Raw genomic sequence first — 17,312 nt, forward strand, 5'->3', positions numbered from 1 at the left:
GAAGGAGGTATGAATAACTGTAATGAAATGTGGCAGGACTTATAGGTTGAGAGCTACTTCGTGAGCACCAATCGTATGAAGGACTACATTATTTGTTAGCGGCAAACTACCAAAATAACAAAACTCCTTATACTATACATATATATAAATACTTTATTTGATACAACATTATTTAAAAGTTTTAATCAATGTAATCAAGGCAAATTCAAAATTTAAAGAACAAATAATAATAATAAAAAGAATTTGTGACCTGACCTATTTTTTGAACATACCTCGCAGGCAACCATGTGCCCCCCTATGGTGACCCCTGGTCTACACCATGACCTAATGAAGGGAGAGTCAGGTTGCGATGATGAGACATCAGTCACCCTCCACGACAAACTTCTCACTGAGACAACATGGCTTGTCCGTATGTCTGTGTACATGTGTGACATTTGCTGTTTGATGAGTAATGCAGTATACATAACATTCACATTTTTAAATCCAATTAATGTGGGACCTTTTCATATAATATGATCAATAACAATGAAGATATGGCCCACTGAATTTTCTTTTGAAAATCAATTCATTTCATTGAGTATTTAAATTATTGGTAGTTGTTACTCATCAAAAGGTGATAATGGTTTCTAAGAAGAAAGAGAAAAAAATATCTAAAAGTAATATTTTTGTAACTCTTTAAGCCAAAATATCTTTTCCATTAGGTGTGAGGTGAATTTTCATGATATGCAACATGATTCAGAAGGGTTTTTTTTTTTTTGTATATTTGTTTGTTTGTTTTTTAAATAATACAAATGCATCTCCATGTGTTCAGAGTTCCTTTTGTGGGGTTTCATTATTTTTCTGCAGGCAGCAAGCCCTTGTAGTCAATATTTTTGGTCATAGTTTAAGTTAAAACAAACTCACAGGCAGCCGTTTCTGATGATTCTTACAGTAGTAACAAATATGTTATGATTGCCATCCATCCAACCGTCCATCGATACTTCCATCCATTTTTTTTGCTGCTTTTCCTGACGGGGGAGTGCTTGAGCCTATCCCAGCTGTCAACGGGCAGGAGGCGGGATACTGGACTAGTTGCCAGCCAATTGCAGAGCACATAGAGACATACAGCCGCACTCATAATCACACCTAGGGGCAATTTAGAGAGTCCAATTAATGACAAATATATATGTTAACCAAAATGTTAGCTTTTACATACTTACTGTAGCTAATTTTAGAAATATAAGGCTGCGCTCATACACATTCATGGACTCCACATAAGGCAGAGGCTTTTTACCATCATTCATTAAAAAAGATTTATGGCATGTTTTTGGTTCATCTGAAGGGAAATTACATTCAAACAGCAGCTGTGTGTATATATATACAGTGAAGAATATAAGTATTTTAAAACCTTGCTATATTGCAAGTTCTCCCACTTAGTGGACATGCACCTATGCTGAAAATTTCAGACCCCTCCATAATTTCTATGAGACAGATAATCTAAAAAGAAAAATCCAGAAATCACTATAAATTATTTTTTAACGATTTATTTATGTGATACAGCTGCAAATAAGTATTTGAACACCTGAGAAAAGGAATATTAATACTGGGTACAGTAGCCTTTGTTTGCAATTACAGAGGTCAAACGTTTCCTGTAGTTGTTCACCAGGTTTGCAAATTCCACATAGGCGTGGCCGGGATGAAACCCGAGTCCTCAGAACTGTGAGGCCAACGATTTACCAGCTGAACCACCGTGCCGCCACACATATTTCTGCATGGTCCAGAAATATATGAAGAGTTTGTTTTCAAAACGAGACATAGGCATTTTTTTTTTCAGATTTACGAAACTCGCGCCAAAATTATCCAGCTCCGAATGGATAATTTTGGCGCGAGTTTCGTAAATCTGAAAAAAATGCCTAAGTCTCGTTTTGAAAACAAATTCTTCATATGTTAGGTTAACTCTAAGACTTGAAAATGTGATATGCATATGCATTTTGACATTGAGAAGCAAAATCAATTTCATCTTATTGGTAAACAAAACAACATGCTAAGCTTTAAACTAATCCATTATGAGTCAATACATTACTCCTATTAAAAACATGTAATTGTTTGAACTGATTATCCTCTTCCTATTGTACAGTTTTGATCAATACAATGAACGGCCTGAAATCAAGCCTTTTATAGTAACACAAAGAAATGCCCTGGCTACCTCTAGTCACCTGCTTTATCAAAGATGCTGGTAAGTCATGAACAGGAAGGAAACTGTGAAAATTAATATATGTGTAAAAACAAACGCACTGATTGGCCTTCTTCTTAGTAGTATCTACCCAAATGTGATGGTCTTTATGAGGGTGGGGGAGCAATTGATAGAGGAAAATAGTAAGTGATTTCAGATCACAGCGGGAACGCCTATCATCCAGACACATCTGTTAGTGCCAACTATACAAACACACAATGGACCTCTGTCAGCTATCCTGAGGCTAAGTGGCATTAACCTCTTTCTCTCATGGGGCCCAGACAAAAGCCCCAGAGGACTGCTAATAATCACCTCCGCCTAGCTACCTCCTCCCCCTTGTCCTCACAACTCATGACGCTCAAACCTAATTTTGGGCAATACAGTCTGGTTCCATATTGTGATCTACTCCATATAAAAAAAAAAAAAAAAAAAAAAAAATATATATATATATATATATATATATATATATATATATATATATATATATATATATATATATAGCCTGTGTTAGTTTTTTCCGAGCACTCCGGTTTCCTTCCACATCTCAAAAACATGCAACATTAATTGGACACGCCAAATTCTCCCTAGGTGTGATTGTGAGTGCGACTGTTCGTCTCCATGTGCCCTCCGATTGGCTAGCAACTAGTTCAGGGTGTCCCCCTCCTCCTGCCCGTTGACAGCTGGGATAGGCTCCAGCAATCCCGGGACCCTTGTGAGGATAAGCGGTTTAGAAATATATATATATATATATATATATATATATATATATATATATATACACACACATGACATAAATAAAAACATGTACACACACAAAATATGTCAGATAATGTTTAGCCCCTGCTATATTTCCCACACTTTTCAAAGCTATCTCATCTCTCACCTGTGCAGTAGCTATAAACATGTAATTAAAAAATTGAAGGAATTAATGTAATTACGCTAACACGGGGATATGAAAAAGGATTTGTCAAATTCAAATTAGCTGGATAAAAAATTGCTTCAGCAGGATGTCACATATGCAGCGGCAATCTGCTTTCAGAACATTTTGGTGTCATGAACTGCAGGGCTGATAAAAGCAAATCATTTCCATGAGAGGGGAGAGAGTGTGAGACCCAGAGACTCTTTGGGCTCAAACATTGATTGTCTACGAATGTATTCATCCTTTTTCTTAGTACCATTCCCATAACAATATGTATTAAGTTATAACAATAACAACACTTAGTGTATAACCACCAAAAAAAGTAAAAGTCAAATGGACTGGTTTGATTATTTAACTCTTACACGTAAAGATTAATTTTAAATATCAGAATCAGAATTTTGCCAAATGTGTAAAAAACACAAGGAATTTTTCTCCGGCAGTCGTACATTCAAAACAAAGAACGAAAAAAAGATACATTTCTGTTTATAGGAACAATTCCTTATACGAGTTGTGCAAGATGTAAAATATTCTTCATTTAAACAGGTAAGAGATAACTGTGTCAACGATATATGAATTGTAGGTGCAGCTGTGTGTATTCATTTTCTTTGAACTTCATCAACGATGATAAATGGCACACTGAATTTTCTTCTGAAAATACATTTTACTTATATGAGTATTTCAATCATTGGCAGTAGTTATCTATCAAATATTTGATTTTTTTTTAAATGGTGAAGTAATGTTTGTCAAACTTAATCCTAAAATGTCTTTATCTGTAGGTGTCTGAAATAAAGATTCATGATTTTTATGTTTTCTGATTAGGCTAATTACACTTTGGGATACATATACATTTTGTGTATTACTTTTCCATGAAAATTAACACAAATACATCTTAGTGCCTTCTGGGTTACTTTTTTTGGTTCTTTTATAAGTAGTCCTTCGTTGTCACTCAAGCTATCATTACCATTAATGCCACTGGAGAGAGCCTCATTACATTGATACAATCAAGCGGAGGGATCTTTATGATGAAGTGCCAGTATGAGAGTAATTTTGCATTCACACAACAACAGAGAGCAAAATACACGCTGTTATTTCTGAGATTTGGATGAATGTATGCAAGAATTTCTGAAAGTGGCAGAACTATTGCATGTCTTTACCATTAGTACAGTTGGATAAAGACAAAAGTGTAATGAGTTTAAAGAATAGTTAGAATCATTTATGCACCTGTATCCATAGAGTCTGAAGGGCAAGATGTTAACCATGATGCACTTTTATTTTTACTGCTGTAAAACGACATGTATGTTAATGGGTCACCACCATTTGTTCTGTGAATAAGGATTGCCTAACTATGAATGGATTTCGATTTTAACATTAATAACTTTATGAAAATAGGACTTTAAGTGTGGTTGTTTCAGTGTGGGAGACATGTATCCATATAAAATAAAGGCAACATAATCACAGCTGACTTTGAGCAAGAGGCAGGATATACCCTAAACTGGTTACTACCCAAGTTTAAGGCACATATAAGACAACCATTTACATGCACATTAACATGTACTAACAAATTAGAGTAATCATTTAATCTACTCGGCATTGTGGGAGGAAACTTTGGACGGGAGAGGACATGCAAACTCCAAACAGGAAGGCTGACCATCTCAATCCCCATGAAGCAGGGATGTCAAACGTACAGCCCACGGGCCGGTTTAATCTGATGCCATGGACATGGACACAAAAAAAAAGCTACAATTTTTCAATAAAAGCATCTGCTGTTTCTATTGCGTCCACTGGATGGCACCATAACAATTGTGCTCAACAAGCAAACCATTTACACAGGGGCAGAGTAAGTAGGTCAAGCGTGCAGTCCGGATGAGCTGCTTTGTGTACTCTCTGTGCTATTTATTACATCTTTTATGGTACAATGCTATTAATGTGTGCTTTGGCACCCTCATTGCACCAATATGTCTCTCAAAAAAGAGAAAAGTGGATGCAGAGTGCAGCATGTTCCAAGAAAAATGTTATCCCATTTATTCACGGAAGTAAATGGGAAAAACATATGCACATGTTCGGTGTGTTCACAGAATGTTTCAGTTCTGAAAGAATATAACCTTTGTCGACACTATTTGAGTCTTCATGCCAACAAGTAGGCCAGTCCGAAGAAACAATAGTCTGTGTTGACTCATAGCAGGAGACATCAGTGGCACTGCTGTGAAGGCTAGCTACCTCATTGCTAATGAAATCGCAGTGGCTTCAAAACCATTTAATGAGGGAGAATTTGTAAAACATGCACGATGAAGGGAGCAGAGATTGTGTTCCCTGAAAGGTGTCAGGCTTTTGCAATTACGTGCCTGACAAGAAACACAGTGGCAGATGGAATTTCCGATCTTTCAGTGGATTTGAACAGCCAGTTACAGCATAGAGTACGGAAATTACAGATGTTACACAACTGGCCATTTTCATCAGCGGAGTTGACGACACATTGACTGTCACCAGGGAATTCGTGGAGAGGGTGCTCAAAAAAAAGACATGACAATAGCATCTGATAATTTCACCACACTCGTAGCGGTGGTGCCATGGTGTCTGCCTAGCTACAGACGGTACACCCTTAATGATCAAGAAAAAAGGGAGGTTTTGTGACAAAGTTCAGAGAGAAAATGCAGTCTGCAAATGGAGGATGTGATTTTTGGATTTTTCACTGTATTTTGCACCAGGGGGCTTTATGTTGCAAGTCATAAAAACCGGATAACATCATTAAACTGGCAATCAAAACTGTTAATTTCATACAATCCAGAAGCCTGAATCACTGTCAGTTTTACAGCCTTCTCAGAGAGAAAGACCAAATCTATGCCCTGCCACACCATACTAAGGTAAGGAGGTTAACCCGAGTTTCTGTGCTGAGGCGCTTCTTTGATTTATAAGAAGAAATTGGACCGTTCATGGAAGAAAAGACAAACGAGTATTAGAATTCATTCCGCAGAATGGATGGCGGACCTTTTTGTTTTTGGTGGATGTTACAAAGTCCCTGAATAACTTGAACAAACAGTTGCTGGGGTGCAACAAAGTTATGCAGTATTTTGACAGAATACGCTCTTCTTGCACTTGTTTAGGAAATGGGATGATGTTATTTTTATATAAATTTCTACCTGAGAAACAACACCCTGATATGGTTGTGTTCTCTGAGATACTTATGTGAATAACTGAGGCATTGTGTGTTCTTTTTCCTTAGAATTACAAAAAAAGCTTGAAATGTTTTATGTTTAATAGTGATGTTGTCCTTGTATTATATCAAACTTTATTAAAACAAAGAAAACAATGATGAAATTTTTGTTTTTAAGTTATTAAGTATATAACTTTTTATATAAAGGTCATGATTTACCGATCCAACCCTTTTGGTAATGGATTTTCACCCATGTGGCCCCTGAGCCAGAATGAGTTTGATACCCCTGCCCTAAGGAATGGTGGTCCAAGTCCAAGTCGGTGCGTGTCTCTTCCTCTGTGAGGCCAATGAAGATGAACACTGGCTTGAGGCTGGCCTGCGGGGACACTCCGATGGTTAAATCACTTAAAGTCACTTGCGGGAGGAGTAAAAAAGTAGTTTTTATTTCCCTGGAAAGTCATTTTGAGACACGGTGGAACAACTGGTTAGACCATTGGCCTTACACTTCTGAGGACAGGGGTTCAAATCCCGGCCCCATCTGTCTGGATTTTCTATGTTTTCTCCGGGCACTCCGATTTCCTCCCACATCCCAAAAACATGCATTAATGAAAGACTCTAAATTGCCCCTAGGTGAGATTGTGAGTGTGGCTGTTGTCTGTCTCTTTGTGCCCTGCAATTGGCTGGCAATCAGTTTATGGTGTACCCTACCTCCTACCCATTGATCGGTTGAATAGGGTCCAGCACTTCTATGACCCTTGTGAGGATAAGCGGCAAAGAAAATGGATGGACAGAAGTTCAAACCATAGAATATTAGTGCAATACTTAGAGAAAAAAATCAAAATACAATTTGACAAAAAGATGATCGCATATGCAATATTATCTTGACAGCTATTAGCATGTTAGCTTTGTATCAATTTTAGAACACAAACTTAATTGAGCTGCCTTTCCGTTTTGTTGAGGCCAAAGCTTAAAGTAGTGTCCAAAGAAACCTCAACTTACAATAAATACTTCACAAATGCGGGTCACGGAATTGCAGGAGTTAGCGGGACTATTCAAAATTTATACTGTCATTGTTTCTGATTTTAATTATGATTTTTACTGAGACTAGTGACTGAAACGAATTTATTACCCACCTGTTTTCTTTTTCTTCACAACAGCAAGGGAAGCGAATGTGGCCACATTCCGTGGTTCAGAGTATTTCTGCTATGACCTCTCTCAGAACCCAATCCAGAGCAGCAGTGATGAAATCACACTCTCCTTCAAGACATGGCAGCGCAATGGCCTTATACTTCACACTGGCAAATCTGCTGACTATGTCAACTTGGCGCTGAAGGATGGTGCTGTCTCGCTTGTGATCAACCTGGGCTCTGGAGCTTTTGAGGCAATTGTTGAGCCCGTCAATGGAAAGTTCAATGACAACTCGTGGCATGATGTCAAAGTGACTCGCAACCTACGGCAGGTAAGGCCGTTGGGTGGAGTGTAGTAGGTGATAAGGTCAGTTGTGTTGAATGGAATTGTAGTGATGTACAATACAATCAATGAATGTTGCAGGTCTCTATTATACGCACCACTTGTGTACATTTTTGGTATGCTTTTACAGGATCAGGATTTTTAGGACAGGTAACTGATCACCCATTAGGGAGTTACAAAAAAAAAGATAATCAATCACCAATCTGATCACAAGATGCAGAAATGAGTCAATTTAAATGACCTGTACATTTACTGTATATACTTGTTTACTTAATTGTTCAAAATAATAAATAATGCACCTTTTTTCATCTATTTATGCCAGTGAGGCATAGTGACAAACAGAACAAATTAATGGTCTTCTATTTGATGGCAGGAAGCACATAAATCAATTAGTGTGTCTAGTTTTTGTGATGTTATTGTTTGTTGGTGTGCCGTGAGATTTTTCCCCTGTAAGGTACGTACTTTGGCTCCAAAAAGGTTATAACACAGTCGCCACGATCCAGTTGTATTGTCAATTGTATTGTATTGTCAAGAGTACAGTAATCGGGTCGCATTTGAGTTTCCAAGATAAAGCCCAATGATCATTAAAAACTGGATGCAGTTGTATCAGAAAAAAATTTTTATTGCAGTAGTCTGACATAGTGCAATCGTGGAAGAGCAAATTTGTATTGTAGTCTGATCCCCGTATTATGTGCTGTCTCTCAGTTGCCTTGTCTCTCCCATTGCGCCAGTTTTTTTTATTTTCTTCGTAGACGTCAGATATTTACAGTACTACTAGGTTTTAGATCCAGATATACTGTGCACAACAGCAATTTGGAGTAAATGTCTTTCTCTGAGCTGATCAATGGATGACCTCATGGATGAGATCAACAAATTATGCCATCAAAACCTATCAGCAATATCCGATCCAATCAGACCCATCAAATTGGCAGTAAGTCGCATTTTGGGCCACAAGTTTTGGTTTTTCATCCACAGGTATATTATAAATGATAAATTTTTTGAAAAATCAATAAATGTATACTTTATAATTTACAGAATCTGTATGACTTGAGGCTAGGCTGGCATGGCGGCCATTCTGTGTTTCACTCACTTAAAACCTGCCAATGTGTTTTTAGCATGAGTGAAAGTTTATGTGCTTTTTTATTGACTGTAATGTTATCGCTGCGATATGATTGGCTGATTGATCTTGAAACATAGTAAACCAAACCCTGCACACTGCATGAAGGTTAAGTGACATTTAGCTGCAATAATAACTAGTCTAATTTTTGAGCAAAGACAACATATTATCCATTCAGCCATCCATCTATCCATCCATCGATCTAGTTTCATTAATTGGATGTGGGGATGCGGGGGGCAACATCTTAAGCAGGGAAGCCCAGACTTCTTTCTGCTGAATCACTTCATCCAACTCTTCTGGTGGCTTCCCAAGGTGTTCCTAGGCTAATTTACAAGGAAAGAGATCCAGTATCACAGATTCAAACAATTCAACAGTTTAACAATTTTAGATTAATAGAATTTTGGCTTTACTTGTAGAAACAGAATATATATATTTTAATGATGGCATAAATACATTTTATCTAGTCACATATGAGAAACCCTAAACACATTTTTGTGTAATGTATACAGCTGTCTTTGCAAATAATGATAATGATGTATTACTTTTTTTTAAAATAAAAGCACAACACTATAATATTTCAAAACCTAAAAAAGCAAATGACATTGAGAAACTGCTACAGTGCTTCTTCTATCTTTAGACCAAATTATCGAAGTTGGTAATCTCAAAGTGCTTCAAGTTGTGGTCAGATTCCCCACTAGGGAGGGAAAGAAGAAGAGCCATATGATCCATTTACGGTGGCACACAGGACATCTAAGGTTTTATTCTATCTCTTTTCAGAGTGTAGGTTGTGTGAAGTTGTTCGTAGATAAGAGAGAAACATGATTAAGTCTCCACTGACTAGCATGAGGGCACCAGGAGACTGTAATTGTCACGTTGGCTGGTTGGCAGTTTTCTAACAGCTGTTGGTTGGTCTGGTGGCAAATTGAATCTAGCATTCCCCATAATGATCAACGAAAGGAAATGGATCAAATCTCCTGTCCTCACTTTCACTTTTATACCACTTTAGGTCTAGCGCTTGTATCTCTCTAGATCTTCTCTGGGATACAGTCTAACGAGAAGAAATGGAGGCGGGCTCCATATTAGAGCCCCAAAAGCAAGTAGCTTAGGCGAATCTGGGTGAACCATCATAGAGGAGGAGAAGAAGAAAATCAGATGTTGATATTCTCTAATAGTGCATCTTGCAAAATTGTAAATAGGATTTTTTTAAATACAATAAAGAGGAAATAAATAAAAGAGGAAGCGAGTCAGAGTTGCTGTAAAGTAAATGATTCTCAGTACCTAGGAGTACCTTTTGTCTTTTTCACAAGAAGATTTAAAGGAGCAACACATTATTTTGCTCAGCTTATTCACTCATTCGCAGTCTTTTCAAAAAATTGTGTGAAAGTGACTGAAGAAAAATTGGTTTGTAATATCAAGCCATCCGTTTTCTGTATCTTTGTCCTCATTTAGGTAACGAGTGTGCTGGAACCTAGTCAAGCTATCTTCGGGTGAGAGACAGGGTACACCCTGAACTTGTCGCCAAGTGATCGCAGAAACTTCTTTGAAATGAAATACCTTATCCTCTCTGATAAAATATTAACCACAAAGTTTAAATGATAAATTAAAGTAGATTTTAATATACTATTAAAAAGTAAGGTGACATTAATATTTTATTCCAGTGCCCACTTAAATTGTTGCAATGCGTCATTATTAAATATTTCAATGAAGAGACTCAGAATATAAAAAAAATACAAATAAAACATTTGAGTGTGCAAATTATTGACATGACATTTTGCCACGCATCCTATTTCTACAGTCTCAGATTACTTATTATTGTCATGCTGTGCCCACTTGTAAAATAAAATGTGGGAATTTAGAAGCCTTAGGTGGGGCCAAAGAGGGATTTTTTTTTTCAAAAGATTCTTTTAATCATCCAGTGTCAGGGTCATAAAGACAAGATAAATCGATGTGATAAAATGTTTTTTTTTTTATTGCAAAGTCTCCCTTTCATGACCACAATTTGAACAGTAAGGATACGTGTAAAACGGCTTTGCACACAGCAAAAATGTTTTTACTTTTTACTTGCACCATTGTAATTGAAATTAGAAGGATTGTTCTTATGTATTTTACTAACATTTGCAATATGCAACTCATCTTCATTTGTTTTCATTTGATTTGTTGAAATGCAATGACAAACCATTCCTAGTTAAGTTCTTCTGTAACCCACTCCACCTTTTTGCAAAGCAATCGGGCATCGGATACACCATGGCTAACACACTCCATTGTCTGGTAGATATCAATCATTCATTGTTTTAATATTTTAGGGTTTGCTGTGTACTCTTGCTTTGGCTGTATGTGCAACATAGTTTTTAACATAAGACTCTCAGAACAATAAAATATGATTTGCTTCTTTCTGTTTAAAGTTGGAATAACTTCAATTTCCTCTTATACTTGGGTCAAACTTGGACCTTGATCTTAAGTGGGATGTTTACATGGACAGGATTAATTTGTCCAATCATTTATTTATTTTTTATTCATTAATTTATTTTTTGTTTTACATTCCACAACACATAAGCCAGTATCCCTGCAGATTTGACACAAAATGCCAACAAAATACTGTAGTCTGATCTAGGCATAACGCATAATCAAATGTGACAAGTATAATTTTGGGAAAAGCATGGATAATTACACAACCAATTCTACGTATTCAATAATAATATTAATAATAATAATTAATGTGCCATTCCCAAATATGTAGCCTTCTTTAGGCTAATTCTGGAATATTCATGTTCATGTAAACATAATGACTTGAGCCACATGTGTTTTCTGTTTTGATGAGATTGCTCTGGAAACTTGCCAGGAAAAAAAAACTAGGATTTTCTGCCTTGTATTTACAATTTCTTACCTGACCATTCTCTTGAATCACATTATTTGATTCAGCACTGTGGATCCGCCATCCTTTGTGTTCTGAATTTTCATTCTGTTTGTCATTCCTTATTTCACCTGGTTTGACAGTTGTGTTGATTTTTTTTTTTTTGTTCTTGTTGAAAAAAAAAGATTTGCTGCTACGCCTTATAAAAAAATATATTAAGCCAATTCTCATCTCATCACATTAAGACACTTTTTAATGGTCTTTGCATCTACTATTAATTTACAAAGGAATTACTCTTCTGCAGTTCTAACATAATACCATTACAAACCGAGAAAAATAGCTGTGCTACTGTTCAGATTTGAAATAGTATACAAGTAAAACGACGGTACACCCAAAGGGCAAAGTCATTTTAATATTATTATCAAATGTCAGTTCATAATCTTGACTTGATTGAATGTGGATGATATTCTCGTAGTGGTAATCAATGTTCTTATTAAAAATTAATATCAGAGGATGACATCATTTCCCATGTTGATCTAAATGACTTGACACACTTTAAAGCCCTGTATAGTATTTTCACCAATCCGAAAGGCTAGCACTCTATTAGCCAGAATATAATGCAGAGATCCAAAGATAGTGCTGGTGCTGTTGAAGCAATAAAAGATCAGATGTGCATACACTAATACGTACCTAATACATAATTGCGTTTAAGTAGTTTCAGAAAGTTTAATTAATGTTCATATGAATTATTATATATATTATTAACATAAATATTTCACTAATGTGACTGCTTTTAATGAATAGTCCAATGTCAATTGTACTAATTCAACACTAGGAACAAAGGACTGCCACGTTTCTCCCCAGATATCACCACAAAGACTTAATTTACTTACTATTCTTTTAACTCCTCATCATCAGGTGACAATATCAGTGGATGGGATTTTGACCACCACGGGTTACACCCAGGAGGACTACACCATGCTTGGCTCAGATGACTTTTTCTATGTTGGTGGTAGCCCCAGCACTGCTGACCTACCCGGATCTCCTGTGAGCAACAACTTCATGGGCTGTCTCAAAGAAGTAAGGGGCCACATTCTTTGTGATTTTATCAATGTTTGGTGAACATTTGGTAAAAGGAAGTTTTATCTGTGAAAATAAAATTTACGGAGATCTATAAATAAAATATATATTGGTGATTTCTTTGACACATTAATTAGAAACTCTAACTTGCCCTTTGTTGTGATTGGGAGTGCGAGTGTTTTATCTCTATGTGCCCTGAGATTGGTTGGAGTCATGTTCAGGGTGCACCCTGGTTCCTACCCGATGATTGCTAGGATTGGTTCTACCACTCCTGCGACCCTTGTGAGGATAAGCGGCTCAGTAATGGATGAATGGATGGATTTCTTTAACAATTTGATGACCGCCAAGGTTGAACATCTGCGCTGCGTTCTCTTGGAATTGTTTGGAGATTTGAACAGTTGCAGCAGCAGAGTGACACGCTGTAGTGTTTGTCTCACAGTTGTGAGGACCGGTGTTCAAATCCTGGTCCCGCCTTTGAGGAGTTTGCATGTTCTCCCCATGCCTGCGTAGGTTTTCTCCGCCCACTGTGGTTTCCTCCCACATCCGAAAAAAAGCGGAACATGAATTAGACACTCTAAATTGCCCCTAGGTGTGATTGTGAGTGCAACTGTTGTCTGTCTCCATGTGTCTGTGATTGGCTGACAAACGATTCAGGATGTACCCTGCCTCCTGCCCGAAGACAGCTGGGATAGGCTTCAGCACTCCTGTGACCCTTGTGAGGATAAGCAGCTCAGAAAATGGATGGATGGATATGAAAAGTTGCTTGGTAGATTTTTTTTGTCTTGTGATGTCAGCAAAAAATCTGACAAACGAGTACACTTCAGACTTCCACTGCTTGATGGCAGCACAAACGTCGCACCATCGGGCCACCACCATTTCACATTGGTTTTCTCGAAGTCGAAGGACATTATCAATTGATGGTGCCAATGCGCCATTCAGATATTGTGCCAACTACCAATAAATCCAGCAGAAGACAAAAAAACCCCAAAACATTAGATACATTCACGTTTAGTGGACCCAAATTCTGTGTTTGCAGGTCAGAAAATGTCGTTACTGAGTGTAAATATACAATAACATATATTTGGGTACAATTTTTCTTCTTCTGCTGTGTGTCTAAATTCACAGATGGTGAGTATGCCAAAGCATTTGGACTTGTTGTCAATAAACATTTTGCCAACTTCACATAAAGACAAGATAATCAAACAAATAAAGGACATACCATTGTCGGCAAGAACTATTAACCATCCCACCACCATGATAGCAAATTAAATTGAATTATGTTCATGAGTAACAGATGGAAGTCTCAATGCCTGCATGAAGCTTAATCTAATGATGTATGAAACAGACTATAAAGCCATTAGCAAAACGGTGCAGCACCAGAAGTCACATTAATGGTAAGAAGTACTTTTGTCATCATTGGTTAGCAACACCGTAACAATGTTATTTAAAATAATTCTGAGACTTATTGTACTCTAAAAGTGTTAGTCTTACATAAATGCGCAATTTACACTTGTAATTATTTTTTTGTAAATATTGTATGGGTCTTTTGAAATTACACTTATAATATTTGGCCTTTATGGGTCTCTCAGTGGAAAAAGGTTCCCGACCCTTCCACTACAAGAAAAACTTGGATGGAGTCTGGTTGTGTTTGCAATGACCCCGTTTTTTTTTTTTTTTCTTTTTATTTACCAGCACTGTGAATACAAATACAAAGCTACTGTCCATGTGAGTGCTCCCTCACCTACTCTCTCATTAACCTCTAAAAGAGGTTGCGCAATGCATTGCTCTAAATGCGGTAAGCATGTTTACTGTCATGATCCAGCCGCTTCAGCACGAGCTGTGCGGGTGCCCGCGCGGCTGCGCTAATTGGGAGGCACACACCTGCGCCTCATGCGGTCTGATCATCCCCCGTATAAATAAGACCCGGTGACGACTGGTCGGCGGCCAGTTCGTTGAGCTTTATGTCCCGTTCCAGCACTCTCGTATTCCTGACAGAACCTGTGTGTACAGACCTTCGTCCGTTCTCCGACCAACCCTGTAAGCCTGACTCCTTGACCCTTCTGCCTGCGTTGATTGTTTCCCCGTGTACCGACTCCTGCCTGTCCGCTCATCTGTTCTCGTCCCTCGACGTCCCAACTACCGCTGCTGCACCGGACTGCCTGCTCGATCCCCGACCTCGGCATATAATAAACGTGTCTCTTCTTGAACTACCTTGCGTCTTCCGAGTTCCTGCATTTGGGTCCTACCTCTCGTTCCGATGGGACGTGACATTTACTACAATTGGGTGTGGTGATGATAACCATTTGAAATGTTAGCATAATTAATCAAACAACTGTAATCCATTTCATCCCCACTGTACACTAAAACACACTCAAGAGTGAAATGTACTGCTCCCTCAAGCTTATCATGTCTGACACTTGAATGGAATTGGTTGCTGCAGCAGAGGGCTGACTTTTGTGTCACAGCCAAGACAAAATACACACACAGAAACACTGACACCGAGGGTGCACAGTACCATATGAGCTCCGGGGTGAATGAGGATGTGCTGCAGTAGCGATTTAATCCTGCTCTGGCCCACTTCCTGCTCTGAGCATGCTGGTCAGGTTTGCCATTGCCTGTACCATACAGTCGAGACAGGCAGATACACACACGTTCAAACTCAGACATATCAATAGAAACACACATTCTCTTTGGAGCTGTCTTTTGTGTAGAGTATACTGTACATGTTAACAGAGATTTAAATAAAACAAAACTTGAATAAAACAAAAGATAGATGTTGTATGCATGCTCAAGCAAACACAAGTTGACACACACCCATACAAACAAGCACGCACTCTCTGCCTTAATGATGGATTGCAATTAAGATGCTTTCTACTGGTCATGACTCATGAATTCAACATCCAGCTAATGAAATCACAGTAAATAAAAAAATTGAAGATTGAGTTTATCCATGCCAAAATAGCTAATCCTCATTAATACCCAACTCATCACATTGATACCTAAATATAATTTTGAAACATGTTATACATGAAATTTATCACAGTCTAACATGAAATATATCATTCTGTGCATGTTCTCTCCGTGCCTGTGTGGGTTTCCTACGGGCACTACGGTTTCTTCCCACATCCCAACAACATGCAACATTAATTGGACACTCTAAATTGCCCCTTGGTGTGATTGTGAGTGCGACAGTTTATCTCTATGTGTCCTGCGATTGGCTGGCAACCAGTTCAGGGTGTACCCTGCCTCCTGCCCAATGACAGGTGGGATAGGCTTCACCACTCCCGTGACCCTCGTGAGGATAAGCGGCAAAGAACATGAATGGATGGATGGATGGATGGATGATATGTTATGGATATTATATAGTAATGTCTTCATTTCAGATGTCTAAAAGTCTTAAAGCGGCGCTTGGGGTGTGAAAGGTTGCTGACCCCTGTTCAAGAACTGCCCATCTCACTACTTCATCTCTGGAGCTCAGCCACAGCCTCTTTAAGTTCTTCTTTACCTTTATCACCAAGGCTTTTCTACCCCGGTTGCTCAATTTGGCCAAACTACTAGCTTGACGAAACTTTCTGGTAGTCCCAAACGTCTTCTATTTAAGGATTATGGAGGCCACTGTGATCTGATGAACCTTGAGTGCAGCTGATTTTTTTTCACGTCGGTCTTATCTGTGCCTTGACACAATTCTGTTTGTGAGCTCTTCGCGCAGTTCCTTTGACCTCCTGATTCTCATTTGCTCCAACATGCACTGTGAGCTGTTAGGTCTTATATAGACTCCTGAAACAGCTGACGGTTACTGGCTGCCCATGCTGTTTGGCACTTTTTTGGTTGCTGATTCTAAAACTTGAGCATGGGAGGAGTTGGGTGACGTCATGAAGAATGACTTCTGGGTAGATTTGGGGAAATTCTGGTCCACCATCCAGTGTCTTAGGATCACCCTCAACACTATTTGCACTTGGTATGAGGTGCTGCTGATCTCGACTAGGGATGTTGTGAGTCAATGGGGAGAATATTTTTAAGACCTCCTCAATTCCAAAGACACGCCTTCCCATGAGGAAGGAGAATCTGGGTTATCTGAGGTGGGCTCTCCTATACTGGGGTTGAGGTCACTGAGGTGGTTTTAAAGCTCCTCAGTGGCAAACCGCCAGGAGTGAATAAGATTTACCCAAAGATCCTAAAGACTCTGGAGGTTGTGGGGCTGTCCTGGTTGACACACCTCTGCAACATCGCATAGACATCTGAGAAAATGCCTCTGGATTGGAAGATTGGGGTGGTGGTCCCACATTTTAATATTGTGGACATGGGAGGGGGGCGTCCAACTACAGGGAAATTACTCCTCAGGCTCCCCAGTAAGGTCTATTTGGGTGCTGGAAAGCAGGGTCTATTGGGAAGACGAATCTCAGATACAGGAGGAGAAGTGTGGTTTTCATCCTGCCAGTGGAACAGTGGCCCAGCTCTTCATCTTCAGATGGGTCCTCAAGGGTGCATGGGAGTTCTCCTCTCTGTTTTATG

The 17,312-nt window shown here is 38.5% G+C and overlaps 1 protein-coding gene and 1 long non-coding RNA gene across 7 annotated transcripts in view; one reads left to right on the forward strand and one right to left on the reverse strand.

Moving 5' to 3' along the window:
* The window catches only part of nrxn3a (neurexin 3a), a 189,936-nt gene that overhangs the window by 78,769 nt on the left and 93,855 nt on the right, over positions 1 to 17,312 (forward strand). For 3 of the 6 annotated variants that reach the window (XM_061843922.1, XM_061843921.1, XM_061843923.1), the window contains 2 exons: positions 7,440 to 7,741; positions 12,639 to 12,800. In XM_061843922.1, the coding sequence (XP_061699906.1) occupies positions 7,440 to 7,741; positions 12,639 to 12,800 (464 nt within the window). Of the gene's footprint in view, positions 1 to 7,439; positions 7,742 to 11,092; positions 11,138 to 12,638; positions 12,801 to 17,312 lie in introns of all 6 variants that reach the window. The other 3 variants (XM_061843919.1, XM_061843920.1, XM_061843918.1) reach the window with 2 other exon arrangements.
* Positions 8,441 to 17,312, reverse strand: part of LOC133513294 (uncharacterized) — a 64,957-nt gene continuing 56,085 nt past the window's right edge. Inside the window, exon 5 of the long non-coding RNA XR_009798447.1 lies at positions 8,441 to 9,192. This is a non-coding gene — a long non-coding RNA (uncharacterized LOC133513294). The remainder of the gene's footprint in view (positions 9,193 to 17,312) is intronic.

This window comes from Syngnathoides biaculeatus, chromosome 15, assembly GCF_019802595.1.
Source record: "Syngnathoides biaculeatus isolate LvHL_M chromosome 15, ASM1980259v1, whole genome shotgun sequence".
NCBI classification, from domain to species: Eukaryota; Metazoa; Chordata; class Actinopteri; order Syngnathiformes; family Syngnathidae; genus Syngnathoides; species Syngnathoides biaculeatus.